Raw genomic sequence first — 15287 nt, 5'->3', positions numbered from 1 at the left:
AAACCACAATTTGCATGTTATACATGGTTAAGAGTTCAGGCTTTGAAATTAAGACTGACTTTCAGTGAAGACTTGTTTACCTCTTATTAGCTTTGGGTTATCAGAGGAGCCATATAAGCTCTCTCAACCTCCATCTTTTACCTGTAAAATTGGCACAGTAACAGTACATACATTATAGAGTACACATTATACAGTACAGTGTTGTGATGACTAAAGAATATAATTTATGAATACTGTCTGTCATTGAGTAACCTCACCACAAATTTTTGTACCTCCTGTTGCCATTATTGATTTTACTGTTATCATCATCACCATCACCATATCCTTTAAGAAAATATAGAGCCAAACCAACTATCAGTTATTCTCTCTACTCATCTTCAACTTCTGTCTTTCCTAGCTCTGTCCCCTCTATCTGCAGACCAGTATTTCCTATCCTAACAGAACAACTTCTCAACCCCACAGCTTCTTATATTTCTAGCCCTTAAGCTGCTTTGGTTATTGCTCCTTCATTTCTGGAAGGACTATATCATAACTGAAAGATCATGGTAATGTAATCAAATTGATCAAAGTTCCAATTCTGGCTCCACAACTTACTAGTTTTCCATGTTATCTTGGATAAATTAGTTATGCTTTCAGAATTACAGGGATTGCACTTGAAAAATGTAGATCTTAATTAGGTTGTAAGGATTAAGAAACTTGTCAGTCTATCATTTCTACTTTCCTTCCTTAATTCAGCTTTTCAAAGACTTGGAAGATTTCCACAGACATCTTAAAATTAATACATCTAGATATCTGTTTCCTTCCCCAGGTTAGGGAAATTTTCAACCATTAATTCTTCAAATAAAATTTCTTTCTCTCTCTCTTTTCCTTCTGGAAATCCTATAATGCAAATGTTAATGTGTTCTGATGTTGTCCCATATGAACATTAAATTATCTTCACTCTTTTTTATTCTTTGCTACTTGGATTATAGGAGTTCTACTACCTTGTCTTTGAGTTGACTTATCCTTTCTTCTGTTTCATATAATCTGCTGTTGAACCACTCTAATTTTAAAGTTATATTTTTCTTCGGCTCTGTAGCTTCTAGTTGGTTTTCTATTATTTTTCCCATCTCTTCGTTGAAGTTCTATGTCCACACATTCTTCTTCCCAGTTCAGTGAGTATCTTTATGACCATTATTTTTAACTTTTTATCGGGTAAATTACTTATCTATATTTCATTAGTTTTTTTCCTGATGTTTTATCTTTTTCTTTCATTTGGAACATATTTCTCTGTTTCTTCATTTTGCTTGACTCTCTGTCTTGGTTTCTAATGCATTAGATGAAACAACCACCCATCCCAGGCTTAAAGGAGTGGGCTTCTATAGGATATGAATCTTGAATTCAACCCAAAGGCCCCAGCTCTCTGTTGTCTCTCAAACCTTTGCACTTGTCCAAGCAGCCTACTATGTTTTAATAGCTCCCAGTAGTTGATGAAGTGTTAAGACCTAGATGATTCAGGTTAATTAGATTGACAGACCCTCAGGGAGGAGCTCCTTAAAGTATGAAAATATGTATGGTTCTCTGGAACCAGAAGTGTAAGCCCCACTGGCCACAACAGCCAGATGAACTGGCAGTCTCCCCTGAGTGGCAACTGCAAAAACCAGGGATCTGGGTTGAGTGCATATGCTCTTTTCTGAGAGATACCAGGAAGCTGAAGCCAGGGAGAAGAAAAGCACCAAGGTGGCATCCATAGCCTATATGCTTTAGGATCAACTCCACAGGCCATAAAATACATACATAACGCCAAGCTCCAGGACAAGCAAATAGGCCTCCTTCACAGAAAGACTGGAGGGTGCGCTTCAGTCTGTTGTCTGTTTAGTACCCTGAGGGTGGCATCCTGCCAAGAACTGCTGCTCAGGAATGAAAGCTCCCCTACCCACAAGAGCCAGGTGATGAAGGGGCATCCCCTGGGTGGGCAGCTGCAGAAAACAGGGCAACAGACATAAAAACCAGAGCACTTAGAGACATGTAACACTCCCCACCGGGAGACACCAGTGCTCTGGAGTGCAGCAGAGAGAGCATGCAAAGATGGTGCCTGCTCTCTGAGGTCTCTGGAAGTGATTACAGTCAGCCTTTAGATGAATGTTTAATTAGAAGCCTGGCCCTCAGGGTATAGCATGATTAGCTAATAAGCCTTCTTCTCAGAAAGACAGAATTTCTGGGTCTGCTCCCTAACTCTGTCCTGTGGATGGCAGCTGTTTAAGAACTCCTTCCCCATTGGTTACAGCCCTGTTAGACTTACAAGCATAAGTTGCCAGAGTCAGATGATATACAGTTGTCCCCTGGCAGAAGTTGCAAAAATTGGGATGCCAGGCTGGGGCATAAGCTCCTTTCTGCGTGACACAGATTATTACAATCCCATAACACCAGGAACACAAGCTCCTCTGGCATTCAGAGCCAGATGGTCAAGAGGTTTTTCCTGGGTGGCAGCCACAAAACTCGTGTAAACTAAATTCTCCAATCAGACGTGTACTAAATTCTCCAATCAAAAGATATAGAGTGGCTTAATGGATTGAAAAACAAAAACAAAAAAACAGGAATAATCTATATGCTGCCTTCAAGAGACTAACTTTATATGCAAGAACATGCAGAGAATGAAAGTGAAGGGATGGAAAAAGACATTCCATACCAAAAGAAAGGTGAAGTAACTATACTTATATCAGAAAAAATAAACAAAAACAAAAACACACTTTATAACAACAACTGTAATTAGAAACTAAGATGGTAGTTACATTATGATTAAGGGGTCAATTGGACAAGAGGATATAACATTTGTAAATATTTATGCATCCAACATAGTAACACCTAAATACATAAAGCAGATATTAACAGACCTATAGGAGAAATAGACAGAAAATTAATAAGGAAACAGCAGCCTTAAACACTACATTAGACCAGATGGGCTCAATCTAATCTCACGAGTCCAGAGAGGAAGAAAACCTTCCCAGCTGTGCTCAGAGGAGGATGTAACTTCAGAACAGTATGAAAGATGCACTGTGCCAGGTTTCAAAGATGGAGGAAGGAGGAAGAAAGCCAGGTGCCAAGGAATATGGGTGGTCTCTAGAAGCTGAAAGGCAAGGAAAATGGATTCTCCTCAAGAGCCACCAAAAAGGCATACAGTGTTGAGGAAGACCTGATTTTAGCCTGGCCAAATCCGTATTAGACTTGTCATCTATAGAACTGTTAGATAATATATTTGTGTTGTTTTAGGCCAATAAGTCTGTGGTATTTTGTAATGGCAGCAACAGAACACTAATACAATACTCCTCTACTTATTATAAAAACCCAATCCTTAGTTTTCAAGCTCTACATGATTTGGTACCTGTCTACCTATCTAAACTCATAAAATGTTTCTCTTTCCCTTGACTCTTATCCACCTACATATGTTCTCAAAATACGCCAAGGAATTTCTCTCAACAGTGGCTACTGTTTCAGAAATGTACTTCTACTGTCCTCATCATTTTTCTCAAGCCCACTGAATTCATCTTTTCTTAAAAATATTTATTTGTCAGAGAGAGAGAGGACAAGCAGAGGGAGCAGCAGGAAGAGGTTGAGAAGCAGGCTCCCCGCTTAGCAAGGTGCCTGATTCGGGGCTGGATCCCAGGACCCTGGGATCATGACCTGAGCCATAAGACAGACGCTTAATTGACTGAGCCACCAAGATGTCCCTGAATTCAGCATTTTGTTGCCAGGTTAGATGTCTCTTCTATGAAAAGTCATTCCCAACCCACAAACTAAATTAGGTTTCTTCTTTTGTAGTTTCTCTTCATAGTCTGTAATTTTATTCTTAGAATGCAGCATAACTTGCAATTGTATGTTTAAGTGTGTGGTTTCTATAAATGTATCTACCTTGCTAGAATGTTAGTTTCATAAGGACAGGGACATTTTGTTCACTAATATATATTTCCAGTAATTAGGATGTAATAGGAAACCATTCATTTATTCAACAAACATATAATGAAGGAATCATAAAGTAAATTGAAAGAAAGGTTAAATTGGAGGATGGAAGAAAAAGAAAGGACGAGGAAAGGGAGGCTTTTGTTGGTCCTCTTAATGATACTGAAAACAGACATTTCAAAAAGTTGTTTTTAAGAAATATTTGCTAGGAAAACCTGGGCATGATTTTTACCTGTAAATAAATGCAACATATATTATGCAACATCAGTATCCAATAAAAAATTTATAGATATTTTGATGACAGTGTTTTAGAGTACTTATAAGAGAAATTATAATGCATCCACACAATGGATTACAATGAATACATTAAAATGACTCCAAAAGGAAGAGAAAATAACAAATGTGTAATACTGAAATATGTATATGATATGAATGTAATAATTTACTTAATAAATATTAACTTTATTTCTAAACATACAATAAATAAAAACTGAGTGGTAAGAATACTTCTATATAAATTATTGGCATAACCTTGTTTCCTTAAGATATAATTCTAAGAGTAAAATTACTAACTTAAGTGTTATAAAAAGTTTTATGCTATGTAAAGTGCACATCGTTGCATTCTAACCCTTCGGAATTTTGTCCAATTTGCAAATTATGGTGTATATATATATATATATATGTATATATATATATTTTAAAGATTTATTTATTTATTTGATAGAGAGAGAGAGAGTACACGTGAGTTGGGGGGAGAGGAAGGGGGATGGGCAGACAGAATCTCCAGCAGAGTAGTCTGTTGTGGAGCTCCATCTCATGACCTTGAGATGATGACCTGAGCCGAAATCAAGAGTTGGATGCTTAACCGACTTAGTCACTCAGGATCGAGGTATATTTTTGCTTCAATATAAATGTAGTTATTATATTTAAATATAATTTTCCTTATCTGTACTGTACATTGCTTTTCTTTTGTTAACTAATGTTTTCTACATGTTCCCTTATTGTGATACATTCTTTTAATTGATCTGTAAGAGCTCTTTATTCATTAAGGCTATTAACTTGTATCATATACATGTAAAAGTTCTCCTGTTTGCATTTGCTTCAAATATTGTTGATATTTTCGGACATGGAGATATATGAAACTTTTATTTAGTCATATGTTTTACTTTAAACTTCAGCTTTTGACGTTATAATTTAAAACACCTTTTTTATACAAATATTAACTTTATCTTGAATTATGATCAGTTTCATTTTTACCTTTAAATTTAATGCATGTGAAGTATATCTGGCATAATATATGCAATAAGGATAGAAATTAATTTTTCCAAATGGTTGCCCATTGGTAACCTAAATACCATTTGCCACATGATACTTCCTCTTCCATTTGACTAGAAAAGTTGTACTTATAATATACTATATAACACACATAGTACTATATACTAATATATATACTATCTGTGATACATTTATACCATAAGAGACATTCATACAAATTCTAGCCTATTTATAGACCAATCGTACCATATGCCTATTCTTTTACCATTACTACATTATCTCAACTATTTTATTTCTAGTGTTCTTTTCCCTAATAATGAATTGTTAGAGGAAAATCAACATATTTATTTATAAGTTCACCTAAATATTAACTTTATTCTTATTAAACCTAAAGTGAAATGATTAATGTAAAGCTTCTACAGCTTCTAGACCAAGTTATCAATTAAAGTTTCTTGTCCCTGTTTTTAGCATGTTTGATAATGAAATACATTTTATGGCTATCATCAATATCAAGTTTTTAAAAAACTATTTAGCTTTCTCACTAGCTTACTCATGTACTAACAAATACTATATTTAGTTCCAAGTGCCACGCTAGGTGTCAGGGACTATGCTCTTGAAGTACACATTCCAATAAACAACTAAACAAGTAAATAAATTGTGTAAGTGCAAAAAAGGAAATGAAAACGATATAGTGGTAGAGAGCAGGCTGGTCGTGGGGAGGAAGCCACTCAGCTACAGCAGTCAGGGAAGGCCTCTGTGAGGTGGGTGCCTTTAGGGAGACACCTGAAGGATAAAAATGCACCAGTCATGCAAAAAATAGGGAAGAGAGAGAACCAAAAACCAGAAACAAAATACAAAGATCAAGAGGCAGGACAGTGTTTGTAATTATTAAGGAATGGGAAGATAGTTTGATTATGGTAGCATGCTGAGCAAATGTAAGAATATGAGATAAAGCTGGAAAGATAATCAGCAAATTATCTGAAGCCTATGTGATATTTTTACTCTAAATGCTGCCAGAAAATTTTAAGTTAAAAAAAGAAGAACCAATATAATTTACATTTTAAAACAAATTGTAGCAAAACTATAATAAATTGAATAAAGATCAGTAAAAAGAGAGGTAAAGAAACTACTTTGGAGGCAACTGTATAATCCAGGTAAGTTAGAACTAAAGTAGTGTGCCACCATAACTTAAGGCATTTTAATTTTGTCCCCTCAATTATAGGAAGCCTTCAGAAATGTTTAAAAAGAAAAACTGTTTGTTATATTATATATTATAAAATATTTATTATATGAATGTATAATATTAAATAGAAATTATGTTTCATTATTATATACATTAGTGTCACTTTTTATTGTCATCAGTAACACACTAAATGACTAAAGAAAACAAGTCCAAAGAAGAAACTATGGCAATGCTCCAAAAAAGGATAAGACTTTGAACTGAGGGACTATCAAAGATAAAAATAAAAAGGAGGCCAGAGAGCTAGTTCAGAATTTCTTAAAAGGCTCAATAATGAGCTGAAAGAAGAAAGTGAAGTGTGACGGAGTTGAAGAGTAGTCCAAATCAGTGCTTCTCAAACTATCTGTGAAATTTTACCTTTTTTTTAAATCCATCACTGACATTTTGAAAATGCATTAAAAATAATTTAAAAAATTAAGTACACAACATAAAAGCACAAATGCTTTTATTATTTGACTCTATAGACAAAAAATAAACTTCAATTTAATCAGAACAAAGATAACACTGGGAAAAGAAAATAATTATTAAAACTGTTCATCATGTTGTTCACGGAGAGTGTGTGTATAGGTGATCAATATATACAAATGTTATACTTGTGATTTTTTCCCATTACATATCATAAACAAAGTTTGAAGCAGAAGAATGATTCCCTAAAAGAGACTCCTATATAAATGTTTTATACAAACACTGGGAATATAAAGTTAAAATGTGACAATGAGAGATTTTTGCTTGTTAACATCTAATCCAAGTTGAACTGGCAATAATGCCACTCACAGGAATAACACATAGCTAACCTATTTTGGTTTTATTTTAATATCTTGCCGAGTAGAGAAAGCAGTGTTACAGAGGTATGTTCATGGAATGAAAACTCAGCTCAGAATATGCATTTTAAACTTTTATCCAAAATGAAACTAGAAATGCTCTATCTTCAAAATTTCCGTCAACGCTCATCAATACCCAATTCCAGTAATTTATCTTGTATTGTTATAATCAAATATAAATTGTATTTCAATGAAAGCAATGGATTCCAGTTCCATGAATCTCTTATGTATGAATTTTCTTCTGGTGGAAAATTAAACACAAAACATTCTGTCAAATACAAAAAATGTCAGGAGATAAATTTTCAAGGGTGAACAAAATTAAATCATCCTTAAAGATCAAGATACTTTCTTGATAATTATATTAAATAATAATTACTAAGTAATGAAAAATGTCATAGAAATTGTACACTTCCAAGATTCTTTTTGTCCTTTGATCTTTTCAGCTACGAAAAAAACCATGTTGCAATCAGTCCCTGTTTGTAAGTACTAAATTCATTAAAAATATTTTACAGGTCTGACAAAGAAGCCAGTTTCATTAGTCTTTAAAGAATGGAATCAAACTGGTTTCTTACCCTGTAGAAACACCAAGAGTTGACTTTGTAATTCCAACATCATCAACAGGACTTTTCCTTTTAATACCCAATGTCCCACAGTATCCCGAAACAGTGATTTACACCAGCTTCCATATCATCACATAGTAAATAGCAAATTCACCACAACAGTCTTAAAGTAATTCAAAATTTTATTATGCCACTAAGAACACTGTGCAGTTGAGCTAATATTGTTTTCACAAGAAAATATCCTTGATAAAGAAAGAAGTGCATTGATATTCTGATATAGGCTCCTTAATTGGGGTAACTATTCTAGAATATTTTCCAGCCACTATAGCTAAGCCTTTGGAACGCCTTCTACACACACACACACACACACACACACACACACACACACACACACAAACCTCCAGACTTTTAATCTAATCTAATTTCATCTAATTCTTAGTACATAGCTAGATGTTTGCAAGCAATAAAGCTGAAAAGAATTTTTCCTTTATTTCATCATGATGTTCAAAGGTTGCACATTTATTTAAAAAAATCTGTGTATTCATCAAATTGTAACAAAAAATACTTCACAGCTTTATTTGTTCTATAAATTGGCCTTCCATATCATTAGCAAATTATAGAAAACATTGAACTATGGTATCATCTGGAGCACAGAGTCCTTTTTAAACTCACTCAAGTTATTGGAAGAATTTAGTTCTTTGTTGTTTTAGGCTAAGTCCCCCACTTACTTGCTGACTGTCAGCTAGGTAGTGCTCTCAAGCTCCCACAAGGTGATCTCAGGTCTTTGAACTGCAGTCACCTTCATCTCAGCAATAAAGGACTACCTTCAAGTTAAATCACTTTCACACTCTCAGTCTCTCTGACTTCCTTTTCTGTAACCAGTCAGAGAAAACACTCTGCCTTTATGGTCTCATGTAATTAGGTCAGGACTATATGGATAATCACTTTCTCTTAAAAGCAACTGTGCTATGTAATACAATATAGTCATAGGAGCAAAATCCATCATATGCACTGTCCCAGGAATCATGCAGAGTGTGTACATGGGAAAATCTTGGGCGGGATGGGACAGGGGGAGCTGAATTTGGCCTACTACAATCCTTTGTTCTGCAGAGAGTAACCCCATGTCAACCTTACCCAGAGACATTATATCAGCTATTTTATTTTTTATCTCTAAAACTCCAACTGGTTCTTTTTAAAAAATCTTACATTTTTTCCCCTCATTACATTCACTATTTCTTTTAGATTGAAAAACATTTTGAACATACTTATAATAGCTGTTTGAATGTTCTTATTTGGTAATTCTGCTGTCTCTGTCCTTTCTGAATCTATTGAATGATTTTTCCCCTTGTTTACATATCACATTTTCCTGCTTCTTTACATGTTTAATAATTTTTTGTTGAATGCTTAACATTGAATTTTATGTTGTTTGGTGAAGAACTTTTTTGTATTCCTTTAAAGAGACGTAGAACTTTGCTCTGACAGAAAGTTAAGTAACTTATAGATCAATTTGATGTTTTCCAGGCTTGTTTTTAAGCTTTTTTTTCTTGTGAGCCTAGAGTAGCCTTCATTTCAGGACTAATTTAGTCCCACTACTAAGGTGTGACTCTTCTGCAGTCTCTAGTGAATGCCACCACTGTGAATATTCTTATACATAAATTATCCTTAATTTGTAGATGACACTTATAGAAATATAATGAAATACAAATATAAAAACTGTATTTTGCTCTCAACAGCCAAATATAAATACAACATATCATATCTCCATGAAACCTGAGGTGTATACTTGTTTATAAACAATTACATTATGGATATTTATTGTATGACAATTAATGAAATACGAATACCCAAACAGGTCAGGAGATGAGGTCAATATTACCTTTGTAAAATGAGTGGGCAAAGCTCTGCTCAGGAATTAACTTGGCAAGGAATCCATGGTTCAAACTTGGATGAGGGATAGATGGTATGACCACAACTGTAGAGAAAATCATGGAATCAAATTTGAGCCAGCATGTAACAAACTGCAACATGGTCCACTGGAGATCCATGACAACTCTATATTACTGCAACATGCAAACAGTACTAGCAATAAAGATTGCATCTCTGGGGGAAGGAAAGAGGTTATGTATTAAGAGAAAGGAAAAATCATACACTTCTTAAGTAGAGTAATTTTAGCAACATACAGAAAGACATACACGTACAAAATCAGAACTGGAAGACTGACTAAAATATTGCTTGTTTTATACATATAAAGCAGATATGAATGCATTAAAAATGAAGAAAAAGTTGATTAACATAATAGGGTCTTAGTGTTTTAAATGGTCAAAAGACATAAACTGGAATGGAGGATAATGTTTAATTTGAAGAATAAAGTTAAAAGTACACTACAATGGAATAATATCATGTTTATGTGTTCAAAGTAAATACAGCATGCAACAATAAAGTACTATAGCTAAAACATAATCCATATTTCCACAAAAGCAAGATACAGGAGATATGACATGCTCAGGGAAAACAAGATGCAGAGATTTGACCACTAATTTCTACTCACTTTTTAAAATATCCATTTTATTTATATATCATATGCATTTATTTAGGAAAGACAATTTCAGCTACAAATTAATCCAGTGGTACATGAAATAACCACTAGGTTACCAAGGATACATTGCAAACAACCCAGAAACAATCTTGATATAAACACATGGCAGGAAATGCAACTGATACAAGGCACCCCATGATATTAAAATACTAGTTGCCAGAAAATGTGTTTATCATTTTCAAGCAGAGTAGCAAAGCTGATAATGCAAGAACTCCCACAACATGAGCATCTTCTCTAAATAAGAGAGATAATATGATCCAAGATGGTTCATTATTGTCTGTAAGTCTTTGATTTTAGTTGAAGCAACTTGGGTACAAAGTTTAGAATGTATGTTGGCTTATTATGAATCTCTGACAGAATATTTAGATGTTTAAATAGCTATACACAACAAAAGAAACACAGAGAAAAAGAAAGAGAGGGAGAATAAGCCAGCAAGAAAGAAGCTATCTTTGAACTTGGCTATAAAGATTTCTATTTTGGATCATTCCTGGTCTTGAACTACTCTATAAGAATCTCTTACTTTCATGTTCATAAAAGTTAAAAAGTAATACATTTAAAATATATCAGTTATTTGCATATTAAATAGTAAAAGATTTGTATTAATATATGGAAAACATTAAAACGCAAACTGCACTGATAGAATGAGAATATAGCAAATATCATGGAAATTCACCATTTTTATGGAATTAAAGAGTATTAAATTGGCATTTATATACCACCGACTTATAAATATTTAAAGTGATAATGAGTAGGACTAGTTTAAAACTGGATGAAAAATGAAATAAAAAGGAGAAAAATGATGATAAAAATTCAAATAATTAAAAAAAATAGTACCTGTACTTGTTGGTGAATTTATTTCTTGTCTGATGTTTCTACCTGGTTGGCTTCCAGTTCTTGCAGTCTCTCGCTGGGGTTCTAATATGTCACGATACTTGGAAACCATCAGAACCGAAATGAAGTAAACAACGGCTAGAGCTAAGAACTGTGCCTGCTTGCTGTCATCCTGTGTAAAATGAAAAGGCAGTTCTGACATTCAAATTTTTAAAGTTATCAGAGTACAAGAAACTGCTACTTCATTTTCTTTATGGAGGCAAAACATGACATTTAACTTCTATTAAAAATTTCAAGTATACGTTATTATTTAATTAGTATCATTTAAGTATAAATACAAACTCCAGAAATATACCATGAGTTATAGGTTGAAATTTAATTTCAAAAAATGAGAATGTTGTGGCTGAAAAGGCCACAAAATTTTATTCTTTGCCCCCTTCACCATTACTATCCACTACTTCCATAACAACAGAGTATGTACATTTATAAAATACACAGAAATCATAAGGCTGAAAGAATAATATCTGGATAAAAATTAATAGTTCCAAATGTTATAGTTAAGAAAAAATTAATAGAATAAAATTATAATTGAGATACATGTACAATTCTAACATATTACTACCTTAAGAGACTATATGAGAACAAAATAGGGGAAACATAAACCATGGGGGAACAGAAAATGTGACCTGTATGCAAGCTCAATATGAGCTAGAAGTGTGATATGGCAGCTTAAGAAAAGCTCATGTAACCTCTGACTGCATAAATAGATAAAAATAAGTAACAGTCCCACAATTCTGCACTGGAAAAATGACCTCTAAAACACTGCTAATATTTGAGGCTCTGAACTTCAAAAGCTCAATGACAAAATGGGAGTTTTTCCAGTGCAACAAATTGGTAAAAGGTATTTGATGAGTTAGGATACAGAGAGAATAGTTTCAAAAAAGCAGGGGCTTTTTCAAAAGACTGCAGGGACACTTGGGTGGCTCAATTGGTTGAGTGTCCGACTCTTAATTTTGGCTCAGTCATGGTCTCAGGGTCATGAGATGGAGCCCCGCACTGGGCTCCACACTCATAGGGGAATCTGCTTGAGATCCTCTCTCTCCCTCTGTCCACCCCCATGCCATTTCTCTCTCTTTCTCTAATAAATAAGTAAATCATTTTTCAAAAAAAAAATGCAGACTGCAATCTAGTAGAAAAGATAGTTCTGTAAGTATGCTTTGTAAACTATAAAGAGTTACATGTAACCTTGAAAGCCTAGATAACTATATTATAGGGGAAAAACTGATAAGGAGGCAAACTTACAAACTCTAATACAACTTTCAAATTAGCCTGTATCGAAGGAGTCAAATGTAAATGGACCTTTTTTCTAAGCTAGGGAAAGGTGACACTTCAAATCAAAACTACAAGTAATTACTGTGGCCCACAGATAATAGGTAAAAAATAGTACAATACAAATAAGGAAAGCAAACACGCATCAAAGTCTAGCAACTCCATTAAAAGCACTTTATATTTTTACTACATTTATTTATTAAAGATTTTATTTATTTATTTATTCGACAGAGATAGAGACAGCCAGCGAGAGAGGGAACACAAGCAGGGGGAGTGGGAGAGGAAGAAGCAGGCTCATAGCGGAGGAGCCTGATGTGGGGCTCGATCCCACAATGCCGGGATCACGCCCTGAGCCGAAGGCAGACGCTTAACCACTGTGCCACCCAGGTGCCCCTATTTTTGCTACATTTAAATGCAAACAAGATTCAGAATGTATGTGCATTTGTCAGAAAAGAAAGCAAACAAGAAATATTTAATAATTAATTTAAAACTATGAAATAGGATTAATACAGCTAATACAGAAAACTACCAAAACAGATTAAATTTGTTCTGAATTATTATAAATTTAGTATTTCATATTCTGAGGGTGACAGCTTTCCTAGAGATACAGTTTCTTTAAAGTGTCTGAAATGCATACTCTGTGCATTACAATGCTGATGGAATAAATATACAGAGAAGGGACAAAATCAAATACTGAAACAGTTATTATAAAGGAAAATGAAGAGCAATCATATCAACAAAGATACTGACCAGGAATGAATTCAAACACAGCTCAAGCTGTGACAGATTGTGATATTCTACAACACTTGCATTTCCACCACTGGAAACTCAGTGCCAGGCAATTACAAAGCATGTGTGGAATGAATGCATGTTAACTACAAAGTTGCAGTTGCAAACAACAGATATTGTGAAGTGTCCTAGCCAAGCTAAAATCTCCCATATGTATGGCATGAAAACAGTTGCATTTTCTTTTCAAATCCAGATCTGCAAACCAATTGTGCTGCTTATTCCCAGTTCTATCTTTAAAAATGAAGCACAACATCTGGAGGACAAGTAAATTTTTATAGAAATTAATTGTCTTGCCTACATATTTTATTATTATGAAGACATAAACTCTTATGTTTCACCCATCTGCTTAAGAAATGGGCCCCTCCACTATTCAATCTTGAATCAATATCATTAATTAACTCTGAAATCCTTTAAAAATTTTAATGCCTCTACCAGGATGTTAAAAAACTTTAATTTTTAAAGTCTAATTTTATTTCTTACCACATAGCAAATTTTGCCACACAACACTTTTGCTTAAACAGTTCATGTGAGTTTAAATCAGCAATATCTTCATAACAGAAAACAAACAACAGCAAGATATATACACATCTGTTACATGTTGTATGCATATATATATATATAAAGTGTACATATACTTTTCCTTAAAAACCTAAATTTTGATATAATTTGCTTATGAAATTAAGGCAATTAAAAATGACTACTGATTCACAAGAATTTCAAAAGTCAAGTGTAATTCTTAGCATGATATCTACAATTGCTTCTAAAATATATCAACTGTCAAACACTTCCAACAGGTGATGGGAGGAGTGTACTTGCTACGAGCACCAGGTGGTATACAGAAGTGTTGAATCACTATATTGTACACCTGCAACTAATAGTACACTGTATGTTAACTAACTGGATTTTAAATAAAAACTTAACAATAAATAAATAAATAAACAAATAAATACAAGTGAAAAAAGTGTCTTAGAATCTAGGAAATATGGTGATGAAAAAGAGAATACTTTGGAGACATCTACCTTAAGGTTCTCACCACCTCATATTACCAGGGGGATCTTAAAATTTTTGAGTCTTAAATTTCTCTTAACCATTAAATGGAAGTTTATGATAATACATATCAAGTGTCTGAAATACATTAGAAACTTAACGAACACAAGTTATATTACCTTAATGATGTTTAGAAGGTACATCTGGGAACACTTAATTCCCATCCTTCAGGAAGAAAGCTAGGCACCATTGCTGGGTTATCCAACATATTTAACATCTACAAGTCTTAGAAAAAATTACAATAATCTACCATAATAACCTAATGCTGAATTTACTGAGAATTTAAACACGTCACACTTAACATAAACCCCTTCTATGTTAGGTTTGAGTGTGCCTCTTGGAGATGAGGATATGCTCCATGTTTTAATCATTCTTCATTTGAAAAACATTCTTTCCATAGCATATTTTTTCAGGATGAATAATTCTAACTTCTAAATGATGAACCTGCTAGTGATTTTTTTTTCCAAGTCTGGATTAGAGTCCAGATTATTCTAAGACTCATACATCATAATTTTTATAGTCATGCATTTTATCTCCATTAAAAATTTTATTATTTATTAATTACAAAAGAAATATGGGTTTATTACAGGACACTTGAGAACACAAAAAAGTATAAAAGACTAAAGTACAAAATAAAAATTGTTTACCTAGACATAATCATTAGTAGAACTTGGTATGTTTTTTCTAGTCTTTTTTTTTAAGGTACACATGTACGTGTACATACACTCAACATAAAAATGTAATTTTTGCGTAATAAAAGTACTATTGTATACTGCTGCTCTCCTTTAAAACATGACCATTTTTCTGTGTCACAGAATTTCCCTCAAAAATATGATTTTAATGGCTGCAGAGTGTCCCACTGA

General features: G+C 33.7%; 1 protein-coding gene across 6 annotated transcripts in view; it reads right to left on the bottom strand.

Moving 5' to 3' along the window:
• Positions 1-15287, bottom strand: part of NBEA (neurobeachin) — a 651237-nt gene that overhangs the window by 424955 nt on the left and 210995 nt on the right. For all 6 annotated transcript variants that reach the window (XM_034665060.1, XM_034665062.1, XM_034665064.1 and 3 more), the window contains 2 exons: positions 11263-11431; positions 9709-9804 (listed from right to left, as the gene is read on the bottom strand). In XM_034665060.1, the coding sequence (XP_034520951.1) occupies positions 9709-9804; positions 11263-11431 (265 nt within the window). The remainder of the gene's footprint in view (positions 1-9708; positions 9805-11262; positions 11432-15287) is intronic.

Source organism: Ailuropoda melanoleuca, chromosome 7, assembly GCF_002007445.2.
Source record: "Ailuropoda melanoleuca isolate Jingjing chromosome 7, ASM200744v2, whole genome shotgun sequence".
NCBI classification, from domain to species: domain Eukaryota; kingdom Metazoa; phylum Chordata; class Mammalia; order Carnivora; family Ursidae; genus Ailuropoda; species Ailuropoda melanoleuca.
Note: the sequence above shows the minus strand (reverse complement) of the source record. Positions and strands in the feature narration are given on the sequence as shown.